General features: G+C 49.7%; 1 protein-coding gene across 19 annotated transcripts in view; it reads left to right on the top strand.

The window, feature by feature from the left end:
* The window catches only part of gramd1bb (GRAM domain containing 1Bb), a 57,232-nt gene that overhangs the window by 38,033 nt on the left and 6,316 nt on the right, over positions 1–12,883 (top strand). For 9 of the 19 annotated variants that reach the window (XM_055513774.1, XM_055513771.1, XM_055513772.1 and 6 more), the window contains 10 exons: positions 4,535–4,745; positions 5,912–5,932; positions 6,737–6,760; positions 7,875–7,895; positions 8,592–8,615; positions 11,779–11,863; positions 12,161–12,264; positions 12,356–12,451; positions 12,594–12,674; positions 12,751–12,866. In XM_055513774.1, coding sequence (XP_055369749.1) covers positions 4,535–4,745; positions 5,912–5,932; positions 6,737–6,760; positions 7,875–7,895; positions 8,592–8,615; positions 11,779–11,863; positions 12,161–12,264; positions 12,356–12,451; positions 12,594–12,674; positions 12,751–12,866 — 783 coding nt within the window. Of the gene's footprint in view, positions 1–1,377; positions 1,840–1,894; positions 2,283–4,534; positions 4,746–5,911; positions 5,933–6,736; positions 6,761–7,874; positions 7,896–8,591; positions 8,616–11,778; positions 11,864–12,160; positions 12,265–12,355; positions 12,452–12,593; positions 12,675–12,750; positions 12,867–12,883 lie in introns of those variants that run through there. The other 10 variants (XM_029170228.3, XM_029170227.3, XM_029170226.3 and 7 more) reach the window with 5 other exon arrangements.

Here is a 12,883-nt window from a genome sequence, read left to right as displayed (position 1 = left end):
CCGTCTAGTTGGGAACACTTCCAACTAGTGGCAGTGCACATGAATGGCCTGACAAGCTGCCATAGTAACGGCACGAACCAGACACAGTCGGGCTGACAGACGTTTCCGACCCAGCCAGGCGTCGCCACATTGGTGTTTCCATGGCAACTCGGTAAACAACGTGATACCCCCTCAAAAAGATAGAGGCAGTATTCAAAGTCTTTAACAGCTTAAACCCGTAAGGAAGAACGTGTAACTGCTCAAAGCTGCAAATGTGTCGCTCATCAGGAGCGACGCAGCGTCCGTCGATACGTGGTCAATGGGACCATGTGCGTGTCCCACGGGTTGCAACAACAGCGGCCCCTTAAGTAGGTCAGTGGTTGGTGTGAGGCTTAACTGGCGCAGTGGTCCCGCTCAGTGGACCAGCACCTTTTGTTCCGTAGCGCAGCATATTCCCACAGCGGCGTCCAGCGCCGCTGCAGCCCCGGGGTCAAGTCTTTCCAGCAGCGCGGCTCAGGGCCTCGTATGCCTCTTCACGGCGTAACGGGGGTGATTACCGCTTACCCGATGGTAATCTGTGTGTGTGTGTGTGTGTGTGTGTGTGTGTGTGTGTGTGTGTGTAGGCCGCATGTGGAGTGGATTAGCCCAAAGCTACGTTCACTGGCATGTCCATAAGACCCGTCAGCGTTCTGTCATCAGAGATACTGGACGTGTTCATTTTCAGTAAAGCTGGGGTGGTTTTAGCAAGGAACTATAAGAACAGCTGTTCACCTGAACTTCCTTATTTCAAACTTATTATAAGACGATACATTGTATATAACATGTATAAAAGAGGAACACTCTAATTTAATTAAGTGCATATTTACCACTTTACATTTTATAATCTAACGTAGCTAATAGTCTGTAAATGTAAAATTATCATTTTGCTACACTGTGAAGATGCAATAGATATAATGTCCCACTTTGATTTTTCAATTAAAACACATTTACAGTTTTTAGTAACATTGGTTTTCTAATGTTGAAATATATTAATTAAATCTTGAGCCTCAGTCTCTGAGACTCAACCTGTGTCGGTCATTTCTATTCTAAGGCAGTCAGGCTGACTTACATACTGTACCAGGGCTGATGGCTAAAGGCCATCTATCGTGTGATTTAGAGGGAGCTTCAGATGTAAAGTGACCTGAATGCCGGTGATGTCAGCCCCTCCATTCATGAATCACATGAATAATTGAGGAAGCAGCAGGCTCAGTGCACCAGCACCAGGCAGAGTTGGAATGCAAAGTGAAAGCCATCTCTTTCCTCATTTGCTCTGTCTCTGCCTCTTACCGTCGCTCGCCCCCCCCCCCCCCCCCCCCCCCCCCTCTCTCCCTCTCTCTCGCACGCTCTCCCTCAGTCCCTCTCCGCCTATTGTCGATATGCAGCCGTGAAATTCTGTGGGAAAAAGGGGCAGCGATTGCCAGGGAGAGGAGCCGCGCTCGGGGATATCGACTACCTGGTGCAGCGATCGGGCTGATGATCCAACGGCTCGGGGAGACGGGGACGAGAAGAGGGGAAGCGAAGGCGCGGGGTGCTAAGAGGGAACGGGAGCTCATCAGCCTGAAGACAAAGCGGGAGAGGCTGCGTGACAGACAGCTCCGCCGCTCTCTCCCTCTCCTCTGCTGGGAATCCCGTTATCCTCCGCGTCCATTTTCTCCTCCTTCCCCTCGCATCCTCCTGGAATGCTCCGGAACGCGTCCACCCTCCTCCTCCTCCTCCTCCTCTCCTTCCCACTATGCCTCACCCGCGGCTCCCGCTGCGTGAATGAAGCCGTTTGAAAAAGGCTGCCGGCGGTGGAGTGGCTCTCCGAATGGCTGCGACCAGGTTAGTGCTGGGAGGACGGCTGCCTTCCTGCCTGCAGGATCACGCGCAGCCGCCATAACGCCGCTCTCGGGGTCAAAATGTGCTGTTTAGGAGGAGAGTCCTGCTGCACCTCAGACCACCAGTGCCTCCTCTCTGGCAGGTGGTGTTAGGGGCGGCGTAAGCTGGTTATTGGGAGATCAGAGCTGCCTGGAGAAGATCAGCGGCTCTAAGCCTGCTAAAGAAGATCGCCCTGCCCGCTTCCCCCATGTTTTCTCCACCGCCGAGAGCGAAAAAGGAAGAGCTCTGCGTCCGTCCGGGAGATGATCCCGTAGATGCTCGCTGCCAGGGGGGGCTTCCTACGAGGACATGGTGGTGTTTGAGTGTGTCACGGTGGCCAACGAGGGCCGGCGCTGCCTGGAGGGCTGCTACGGCGAGGCGCTGAGGGACTGTGTGCTCCAGCAGGGGTACGGCAGCACTGTGTGTGTGTGTGTGTGTGTGTGTGTGTGTGTGTGTGTGTGTGTGTGTGTGTGTGTGTGTGTGTGTGTGTGTGTGTGTGTGTGCTTACGTAACCCGTCCGCCTCATGGCTGCGTTTAAACATGGAGGTGATGGGTGCGTTCGTAGTATTTCGTAGGTGGCGCTACTTTTATCGGAGCGCTGCGTCTCTGCATTCCGGGGGCGTACGGGCTCCGCGTACGCCCTGTTTGCGCCTGTTTGATGGGATGGGGCTCCTCGTGGCCTGTTGGAAGCCGGCGTGGCTGAGGGGGTCTCTGCCAGATGGGTATTTTCCAGGGTCAGCAGAACTGTGGAAACAAAAGTGGAAAGATCCGGAGCCGTGTTGTTTTGTGTAACTGGGCGTTTGGACAGATTGAGCCGGCTGGATTTAGAGCTCACACATAGAAAAGACTGTAACAAAGTGGTGCCTGCTTTACTACAGTTATCTCTCACTATGTGCTCATTGTATATGACTGAGATCCTGTCTGATAAACAGAAATATTTCATCAGAGAAAGATTTGGTTCTTTGTTCTTTGTTTGATCGACTTTTTTCTAGAAACCTTATGCAAAACTCAAAAGTACTTTTTGAGTTGTTTTTCAGCAACTTAAACACCATGGCTGCCTCTGTATATTTAGTCAGACCCTCTATATTTACAGCACGGACTTTATTCACTGTTGCTATAGCGATCTCACTAACCTCAGCTTTGTGGTCATGTGGGATGTGGCTTTTTAATTTTTAAATAGTTTGTCAACTCTCTCTCCCCGCAGTTTACCGGAGGGTTAACGGTAAATACACAGAGCGGGATCTCTAAATGCAGCACGGCATCCTAATAGAGCGGTGATGAGTGGGGGGGGGGGGGCAGGGGTCCATTATTTGACAGCTGGAGGACGCATTGTGCCGCAGATAATGCAGTGGCAGGTACGGCCGCGTTGCATCCAGCCGACTGTTTTGTTGATGACAAAGCTTCAGTGATGGATGCTTTTGTCTCTGCGGGTTAGCATCAGTCGCACACAGCACCAGGCGCGTTCAGAGAGCAGACGGTGTGTGAGTGAATGAGTGACTGGGCTTTGGAGCGACCCCTTCATAGGCTGAAGGTAGAGCTCCTCTGCTAGAAAACAATAGCATTAAACCCCTATTCTACTCTATATATATGCAGTACTTAATTGATTAATTGATACAGAGGCAGTAATTAAAACACAACCCCCCCCCCCCAGTAATAGTAAAGAATACACTTTAATATGTGCTGAACTGTGGACGTGCACTTTAAGTAATACATATGGTGGGTAATGGCTTTTAACAGGGGAGTGCTACCACATTTACTCTAATCAGGTCAGTAGGAACTAATCAGTAATCAGTACAGTCACAATGACCATCCACTGGTCTTTACCAGTAGGTCTGCTGCTGAGTTGTGTCAGTGTCTCCTCTGTTTATGACATGGACGTAAAGGCCCTGCGACGGTGAAATCAACTAGCAACAGGTTGAACAGGCGCTGACACAGAAACTGTCACTGCTGCCCTCTGTGATTCGGCCTCCGAGAAGGATCGAATGTAACAGTAGATCAGTAATTCATGACCGCTAACAGCGGCCATTGGCTGCCGGTGATGTAATGCCTTGTGTAACGCCATGTCAAGTAACCGGGCCACGCAGATCCTTTACACAGCCTTTTGTTAGCGTCTACCTGTGTGTGTGTGTGTGTGTGTGTGTGTGTGTGTGTGTGTGTGTGTGTGTGTGTGTGTGTGTGTGTGTGTGTGTGTGTGTGTGTGGTAGACGAGGCTTTTCCCTTCACATCATATGTCGGACCGCCGTTGTCTATAGAGACTATAGATCATTGTTTCCTCTTATTTTCGGTAAAGACTGTCGTCTTTGTCATTGTTTCATCATTGTTTACATGTGAATAAACCAACGAGAGGCTCCTCAGGTCATACATGCCTGCATCTCGCACCTCGTTTCCCCCACAGCTACTACTGATGCTGATGCTGCTGCTGTTGTTGTTGTTGTTGTTTCCCGTATTAGCCGATTTAAGCCAGGTTAGCACATGGTGCCACAAGCCCCTTAAGCCTGAAGTGATGTAAGTCCCAGGAAACGTGTGCCACGCTGCTATCCTGATTTGTGAACGAGCAGAACCTCCTCCCACAGTGTTTACAGCGAGCTCTCTGATTCACTGCCTTTTAAGAATGAACGGCTCCAGAATGTAAAAGTGACTCCATCTCCTTTTCTTTCAGCACTGCCAGTAACTCAAACAAGAGCACGCCCGCCTGCTCGCCAGTGCTGCGGAAACGCTCGCGCTCGCCCACGCCCCAGAGCCAGGAGGGCGAGACCATGGTGGAGAAGGGCTCCGACCACTCCTCCGACAAGTCCCCCTCCACGCCTGAGCAGGTCGTCCAGAGAACGTACTCGGTGCAGTCGGCGCGAAGCGGGGGCAAGAACTCCAAGGTGAGCGTCCGGGGGGAGGGGGGGGGGGGTAGCCCCCCCGTTCCCCTTTCGTTTTGCAGCGTCCTCCTTCTCGCCTGCTTTGCGAGACACAAGCGTGGTTGACTTCAGCTGGAGTTGTTCACCTATATTTAGAGCGCAGCTCTCAGCATGTGGAACACTAAGACCCCTTAAAGCTCTCAGCTCTGTCAAGAACGCTCAGCGCTGTGTCCTTTCCACTGACAACGGGCAGCGACGGAGATCTTCCGCGACGTTTTCTAGAGGGGCTGATGGTGGAAGGTCTTCGCTGTGGGGCACAGGGGGAGCATCGGATTCGAGCAGACAAGGCCTTCTTTGAATCAATGAGCACATATGTGAGCATTAGGTTCTGAGTGATGAGTGATGTCCCTCCCCCTGTTTTGAAAGGCTCAGAACTGCTAAAGTACAGCACAGTTGATTATTATAGAGCAGAGCTTAGTATTAACACTCTTTCGAAAACTACAGGTAACACTTTAATTAGAATATCGTGCAGCAGTTTATTTATTTCAGTAATGCAACTTAAAGGTGAAACTAATATATGAGATCTGAGAAATTAGAATATTGTGAAAAGGTTCTAATCACGGCTGGAACTATCTTTGCATGTTGTGACTCTATCTCGTATATTAGTTTCACCTTTTATGTTGCATCACTGAAATAAACAAACTTTTGCACGATATTGTAAGTTTTCGAGCATCATCTGTATTTGATTTGTGTCATCCGTATCTCACAACATGCTGAACGTCTGTGAGTGATTTGTTCGAACTCAGGTTCAGGTGTTTTATTCGCCCTTTTGAGGTGAAGTGCTGTTCTGCGTTGCTTCCTGGCTAGTTTGGAGGTAGAATTATGAAAGTGATAACTTCTGATGACAAACACTAAGACAGTGTTGTATTTCACAGCAGGTCGACTTCCTTTGACAGTATAACGCAGGTCATGTGACTCCCCAGCTCTGACCTCCTCGTTCTGTTTTCGGTCTCTGCTGTGTTAAAACACGCTGTTTTCTCTTTTCATTCGATAACGACCCCGTCGTCCTCTCAGCCGCCGTTGCTCCATGTGATGACGTGTGCCGTCTGCAGATGACTGTTCTCTTGGTGCTTTCAGCTGACTCTGCTTGTTTGATTTCTGTTTCTTTTCGTTTTCTGATTGCATGCTAGTCTCACAAGCGACTTTCCAAAGTAAGCATTACTATTTCTTTCTGCCCTTCAAATATTCATGTGCCCCCCCCCCGTGCTCCGACTCCTCTTCTCGTAAACCGTGAAATGTCCAAACCCGGTCGCTTCAACCTGAGCCCGGCTTAGTCCCGTGCACAGTGCAACCGCTCCAAATCCCGTCTGCACCCGCAGTCGTAGCAGATGGACATTTCTTGAAACTGACCACCTTCTTGTCCCTGTTCCTCCCCCGTCCTCTCCTTTATCTCCCCTTCTGGTGATATGCAATGTAGCGCCTACCTGATTCCAGTGCAGAGCTCCAGGACCACGTTATTACTGTATCTGAGCAGGCTCTGTGTTGTCTCTCCTTTTTATCTCCCCTCCCCGTCCAGCGAGTGTCCAGCAGGCCGCTGTCACGTTTCAGCCCGTCGCCACTTCATCCACGCAATTATCGCCGTCTATGTCACGGCCAGAACCAGCTTCATGATGCTGTCGTGTGCACAAACTCACGCATCCCAGTCGATTACATCACTTTTCAGTTAAAGCTCCCGCACCCAATCCGCTTCCGCCATATCCGCCACATGACCTCGGAGCTGCTCAGGGGTCACGTCCAAGCGATGTGATTACGCTGAGCAAAACAAGGGGCACGTGCTTCTGTGCATCAGACGCTAAGCGATAAAACGCAAGTTTAGACTTTCCCTGTAACGTCCTGGCTGGAAGTAAACGTGTCGGGTCCAGTGCCTGAGTTCACCCTCTGTCGCTTTCTCTTTCCCTCTGTCATGTTCTCACTGCTTTGGTTGACATCTTGTTTTCTCTTTTAATTTTTTCCAGTATGACAGACTAAACCTGATTAAAGTAAGCACTCCTTTTATTCAACCCTCGAGCCCTGTTGCCTTTCTGGAGTCCCCCAGTCCTCCACCTATTCAGTGTGTGTGACTGTAGGATCCCCTTCTGTTGCTTTAGTCCCGCATTGACTTTCCAATACTGCCCATCTCCCAATAAATATGACAGGATCCTGATTCACAGACTAAGTCTCAGGAAAAGTAGTGTCATGTAATAATTGGCGAGTGCGTAGAAGGTCTGACACAATAGCACACTCCTTTTTCAGACAGTGGCTTCACAGTAATTCCTCTCCTGTGTCTTTGTCACCTTCAAAGCAGATTAGCCCACATTAGCCTGGCTGTTATTAGAGTCAGGCATCGCTGCTGCAGCTCAATGCTTGTTATCAACACACATCCACTAGTCCCTAAAAAACAACCTGACAAACACAGGCACAGACGGAGGGGAGAGTTATGGAACTCGCTGCTTTGACTCTGTGATTCCGTTCATCGTTCTACTGTAATCACATGCTGGATATCACTTTTTAACCCACCCCTCTCTTCTTTCCATGATTACCTTCCTTCTCCAGTGTCTGAATGAACCTGCATGTTTCACCCCAAGTCCTCTCCTGCCGCACTGTGGAGCAGAAGTTGTATTTGTGTGGCTAGAACTGTTGCAGGCATTCAGATCTCTGCTGCCCCCTGCTGGTCGACAACAGAAACGTTTTCCGTTTTTTGCTGATGGAGAGCATGCTGCACATTAAATGATGGTTAATGCTGCAATATCCTACGTAATTCAACCAAAGATACCAAAAAGTGCTATGAAGGTTGAAACATTCACTCTTAACACTCATATAATGATAAAGTAATATACTGTTTTCTTACACTGTGTAAAGGAGTGTGATTTAGAGGAAAAACGGACACACTGGATGTTTAAATGATGGTGATAACTTCCTATTATTTCTTGCAGGAAACACTTTGACTTTCACACGTGCTGTTATGTTATGTTACGTTATGATCACACTGTATCACACTATAATCATGTTTCACATCTTGTAAATGTACAAGATGTGTACAAGATGTACAAGTGTTTCCTAGTGTTAAGTAATTAAATGCTTTCTGTTTTCTTCCCTCTCTGTCTGTCTTCACAGAAGAGCCAAAGCTGGTACAACGTAAGTCAGATGTGTTTTTAATTATAATTAATTATGAACGTGTGTGATGTTGTGTTGTCTTCTATGGGTCCATGTGTGTCTGTGATTCCGAGACGTCTCCTGCAGTTCGCTTAGTGACTCTTCTGGAAGTGTGTTTTTACATCTACGTGGGGACTCACTGACATAATGCCTTCCCTAGCCCCCTACCCTCAGTTCCAACCTCAGCCAAAAAAAGGCCTTTAAACCTGTGTGGCCAAGTGTCCCCGCGTTGTCAATACCTTGTCAAAACATATTGTTTTGTCCCCACGTCGGAGGAAAAACAAGTACACACACACAAGCGCAAACGCACACACACACACACACACACACACACACACACACACACACACACACACACGCATACACACACACACACACACACAAACACGCATACACACACACACACACACACACACACACACACACACACACACGTGTTGCGGTTTTACATTGTGCCACAAGATGGCGCCCTGACACTGAGTCTCACCTCTGGATGTTTTCCACATGTGGTAACATGGTGACAATTTCCTCAAAATATCAACATGCTCTAGTTTCTCAGTGAGCAAAATAAGTTGGACCTGAAACCACTCAGTGTTTCTGCGCGGTTGTTTTTCCATCCTATTTTGCTTTATTTAGTTTGTTTTATTCCGTGTGTACACACTTCTTCTTTCTCCCCAGCATGAACGACAGCACATCCTGAGAGTAAGCATGACTTCTATCCTTGTGCAACCCTGGTTATTCTTCTCTCGCTTGGTTCCTGCACTGCAGGGACATTAATATCCCTCCTCTCCGCCTCTCCCCCCCCCCCCCCATTTCATTGGCATCACTCGCTCGCACGCCAGCGCCTAATAGCAAAAGCACACACTTTGAGGGAAGTGCATTTGAGAGCTTGACCTAGATTTACAGCACCTTGCATTCAGGCTGACAACAGCTCTGCACAGTGACTTACAGCGGAAGACACATGCGCGTCTGAGTGTGTGTGTTCGTTCCATTACACGTGTGCTGCAAGTCCCTCAGATGTGGTCACATGTCTGTCACCACACAAATGCTTCATGTCAACATACAACATGCGGTGATAATATTTCTTTTCCTCATTGTGCAAAACAACCGTAACAACTCCACCAGACCGCCTGGTTGAGCTTTAGACTCTCATGGATGGATTCACGCTTCTTCTTTACCGCGGACACAGATCGCTGCTCATGCGGCGATTACAGATTAATGAGACGCGTGCACCTCTGCGTGGCGATGATGACCTCCCATGGCACTGAACCCACGGTGATTAGAACCCGTCCGTCCTGTGAGCTCTGAGCCAGAGACGTGCACGGCGTCGCTGACAACCGTAACAGGAAGTGCACAAACAGTGACGCCAGCAAGCGTTGACTGAGTCCAGTTTGTTTAGAGCGAACAAGCTAACAGACCTCTGACAAACACACACGGCCACATACCTCAGTGTTGTTAGCAGGATGGACACACACACACACACACACACACACTAAACCCCACCCTGGTTTACAGTACCAGTCTCTCCCATCCCCTACTGTTTGTGCAGGTTAATAATTAAGCAGGCCCATAAAATTTGTGTGAGCACCTCGTACCCAGGATGCACAGTCACCGCTTTATTTGCTTGACTTATTATAGAAAATAAATCGAATCAAGCAGGAAGTAAAATTGGCCCACAAGTAACGACTTGTTCTGTCCGCCAGTGTTGTCGCGGCTCATTTCACTGAATTTCATCCACGTGATCCTTTTGAGCCGCGTGTGACCGTCAGCACCCAGTTACAGCGATGCCCTCCCTGTTTTTCCTGCTCGCGCTACCAGGACAGCAGAAATCCGTCGCTATCAGCTCGTATCAGTCGTCTCGATGGTCTGGACCAACTCCCCCCAGTGAACTGAAGGAGAGGAGGCAGTAGATGCCTCCACGGGGCCCTTCGCTTCCTTTAATACCATTCCAACACAATCTGCTCATCTAACACAAATGAAGCAGGGGTTTTTACAGTGTTTAAGCTCTGGCCTTCGACCAAACGCAGACCCTGGGAAGATTAATGGCGTTGTTTTGCAGATGGAGGTAACTGGAGGTTATTCCCACATCTGTTCTTCGTAACTAAATCACTCGGTCAGACGGCAACAGGAACTGAACGCAGGCTGCAGCATTAACCTCCCGCGTGTAGCTCGGTTTCCCGTCGCCTCCTCACAGTTTTATGTTCTTAGCTACATCATTGTTTGTATGATTCTTAAGAATCTTAAGTAGGGTAAACTTCAGCCTCGGTCCTTGTTGGTCATAAACACAGTGGTGAGGAGGCAACACACGCACACACACACACACACGCACGCACGCACGCACGCACACACACACACACACACACACACACACACACACACACACACACACACACACTAGGAGGAGCAGGCAGAAAAAAAGGAAAGCTCCGGCCGTGATAATAAAGGACTTGTTGGCCGGGGTTACTAGAGGGCAACAGCCGTAACTCCTCTCCCTGTGTGTGAAGGGAAGAGAGGGAGAGAACGACACAGAGAGAGAGACGAGGCTCATGTGGCTGGAGTGCGTCCACCGCTCGGCGCTGAAAGGCAGCAGCTCCCAAACAGGGGGCGGCTTCCAGACTCCTGGACAGACCACCTCTGCCGTGCCTCATTCTGCGGCCGCGTGACATCGGCGGGAGTTCGGTTGGATTTGTTGCCGACAGAAATGACCATGGACTCGGATGAGGACCGTGCCGTGTCAGACTGGGAAGCCCTGCTGGAGCTTGAGGAGGCGCTGTCGGAGTGGCTTCTGCTGGGTCCGGCCCGAGGGGAGTGGGGGTGGGAGTGGGGCTGGGCCGCCTCAGACCCCCGGGACCGTGAGTGGGACAATGAGGATATTCCTGCTGTAAGTTGTCCTTCACTTGTGGGAAAAGCGTTTCTGTAGCTGGAGTAGGAAAACGCAGCATGTCAACACAGAGGTGGAGGTGGAAGTGAGGCTCTGTAGCAACTTAACTTGTGGCCCGTACCTTCAGTAATTCTCCCGCATTGATTCATATTTGCTGTTTCGAGCGGATCATCACGTTACCGACTCCAGGTCTCCGTCTGGTATTTGCTTTTCTTACCAGACAGCCAGTGAAAATGGACGGCGGGCAGTTCACAGAGGGGTCAGCGCGACTGCAGATCCCCTCTGTGATCGGTTGAACAAGTTCTAATTCAGACAAGCTGTTCCTCCACCGGCCGACGCCGTTGTCTTTTTCCCGGCTCGTCTCTTGTTACCGCTTTGGCAGCTCTCGTTTCCTGAAGCTTTCCTGTCGAGGGAAAGCATCTGGCGCGGCCTGTGAAGGGCCTCGCTCCCGCACGCATTTGGAGGTTCCGCACATCGGGCGCAAACGATTAAGGAATAAAGCGGGGTCTTTGTCTTTTGTTTACATTGGAGGTTTTCTCATTGTCAGACGTCCTCATGTGAGAAACGCTGCTGCTTTTTAATGCGAGTGTGAGAATGAGACTCCTGTTGACGCACTCACCGATCTGCGGTTGACTCATATTTTTGCTTCATAGTTTAAAGCTTTCTGCTCAGGTATCGTGAATGACTGTAACTCCAGCCACGCGACGCTGCTGCTCATTCACTGTATGTCATTTCAAGCTCTTGTCAAAATCCCCCACACAATAAAAAACCACGGTGGGACTTTAAAAACTGGACGTTCCTCAGTGAACATGTGGGCGGTTTTCACAAGGTTAAGTCATAGGTTCTATGAAAAAAACAGGCTGTAAGAGTGTGTGTGTGTGTGTGTGTGTGTGTGTGTGTGTGTGTGTGTGTGTGTGTGTGTGTGTGTGTGTGTGTGTGTGTGTGTGTGTGTACTGTAGCTCATGACTCTCCTTGTAACTGCAGGTGCTGAGCCCCACATACAAGCAGCGCAATGAGGACTTCAGGAAACTCTTCAAACAGCTCCCTGACACAGAGAGACTCATTGTGGGTGAGTGGAGACATCTCAGGCTGACGGAGTCCAGTTGGGTGTTAGTAACTGGAAAATGATTAACCCTTACGGGACACGGTGGACACAATGACGAGCCTGTGGCGCTTACGTCCGCAGTAGGAAACAGACTTTGTTATCGTCCGGTGATGATCAGTTCACCAATAAACATCTTGTACAGAGTGAGCCTGTTATATATTTGCATATCTGATTTATGGCTGATTTATGACGTCGTACACAGTGAAGCGACTGCTGATTTTCCCAGTTTCATACCTACTCTGTCAATGGTTCATGTCGTAGACTACTCGTGTGCTCTCCAGCGGGACATCCTCCTACAGGGACGACTCTACCTCTCAGAGAACTGGATCTGTTTCTATAGCAACATCTTCCGCTGGGAAACCTTGGTATGGCCGCCGGGTCGCCGACGTCCCCGTGCTTTTATTTGTGTGCGCGTTGAAGTTGAGGGCGACCGTCACACTTTGCGTTTGCTTCCAGCTGACCGTGCGGCTAAAGGACATCTGCTCCATGACGAAAGAGAAGACCGCCCGCCTCATTCCCAACGCCATCCAGGTCTGCACAGACACAGAAAAGGTAAAGGGGGCAGAAACACATGTTCCATGAATGAGTGACAGGAGACTGGTCAACGTATATATATAATGTATATAAATTGTGTGGTCCCAGTGTAAAAGAGGATTTTTGTTTGCTTAGTTCTACGACTGTTTGTTCTTCACAGCACTTTTTCACCTCATTTGGAGCCAGGGACCGGACGTACATGATGATGTTCCGACTGTGGCAGAATGCGCTGCTGGACAAGGTAAGACGGCCGTAAGTCAGCCACACGCTGTGAATGCGAGTGGGTCCAGTCGCTCACCCGTGGGTGCCTCCTGCAGCCCCTGTGCCCCAAGGAACTGTGGCACTTTGTTCATCAGTGCTACGGCAACGAGCTCGGCCTGACCAGCGACGACGAGGACTACGTCCCCCCCGATGACGACTTCAACACCATGGGGTGAGTGTTCGCCTTCA

Source organism: Betta splendens, chromosome 13 (assembly GCF_900634795.4).
Source record: "Betta splendens chromosome 13, fBetSpl5.4, whole genome shotgun sequence".
Classification (NCBI taxonomy): domain Eukaryota; kingdom Metazoa; phylum Chordata; class Actinopteri; order Anabantiformes; family Osphronemidae; genus Betta; species Betta splendens.
Note: the sequence above shows the minus strand (reverse complement) of the source record. Positions and strands in the feature narration are given on the sequence as shown.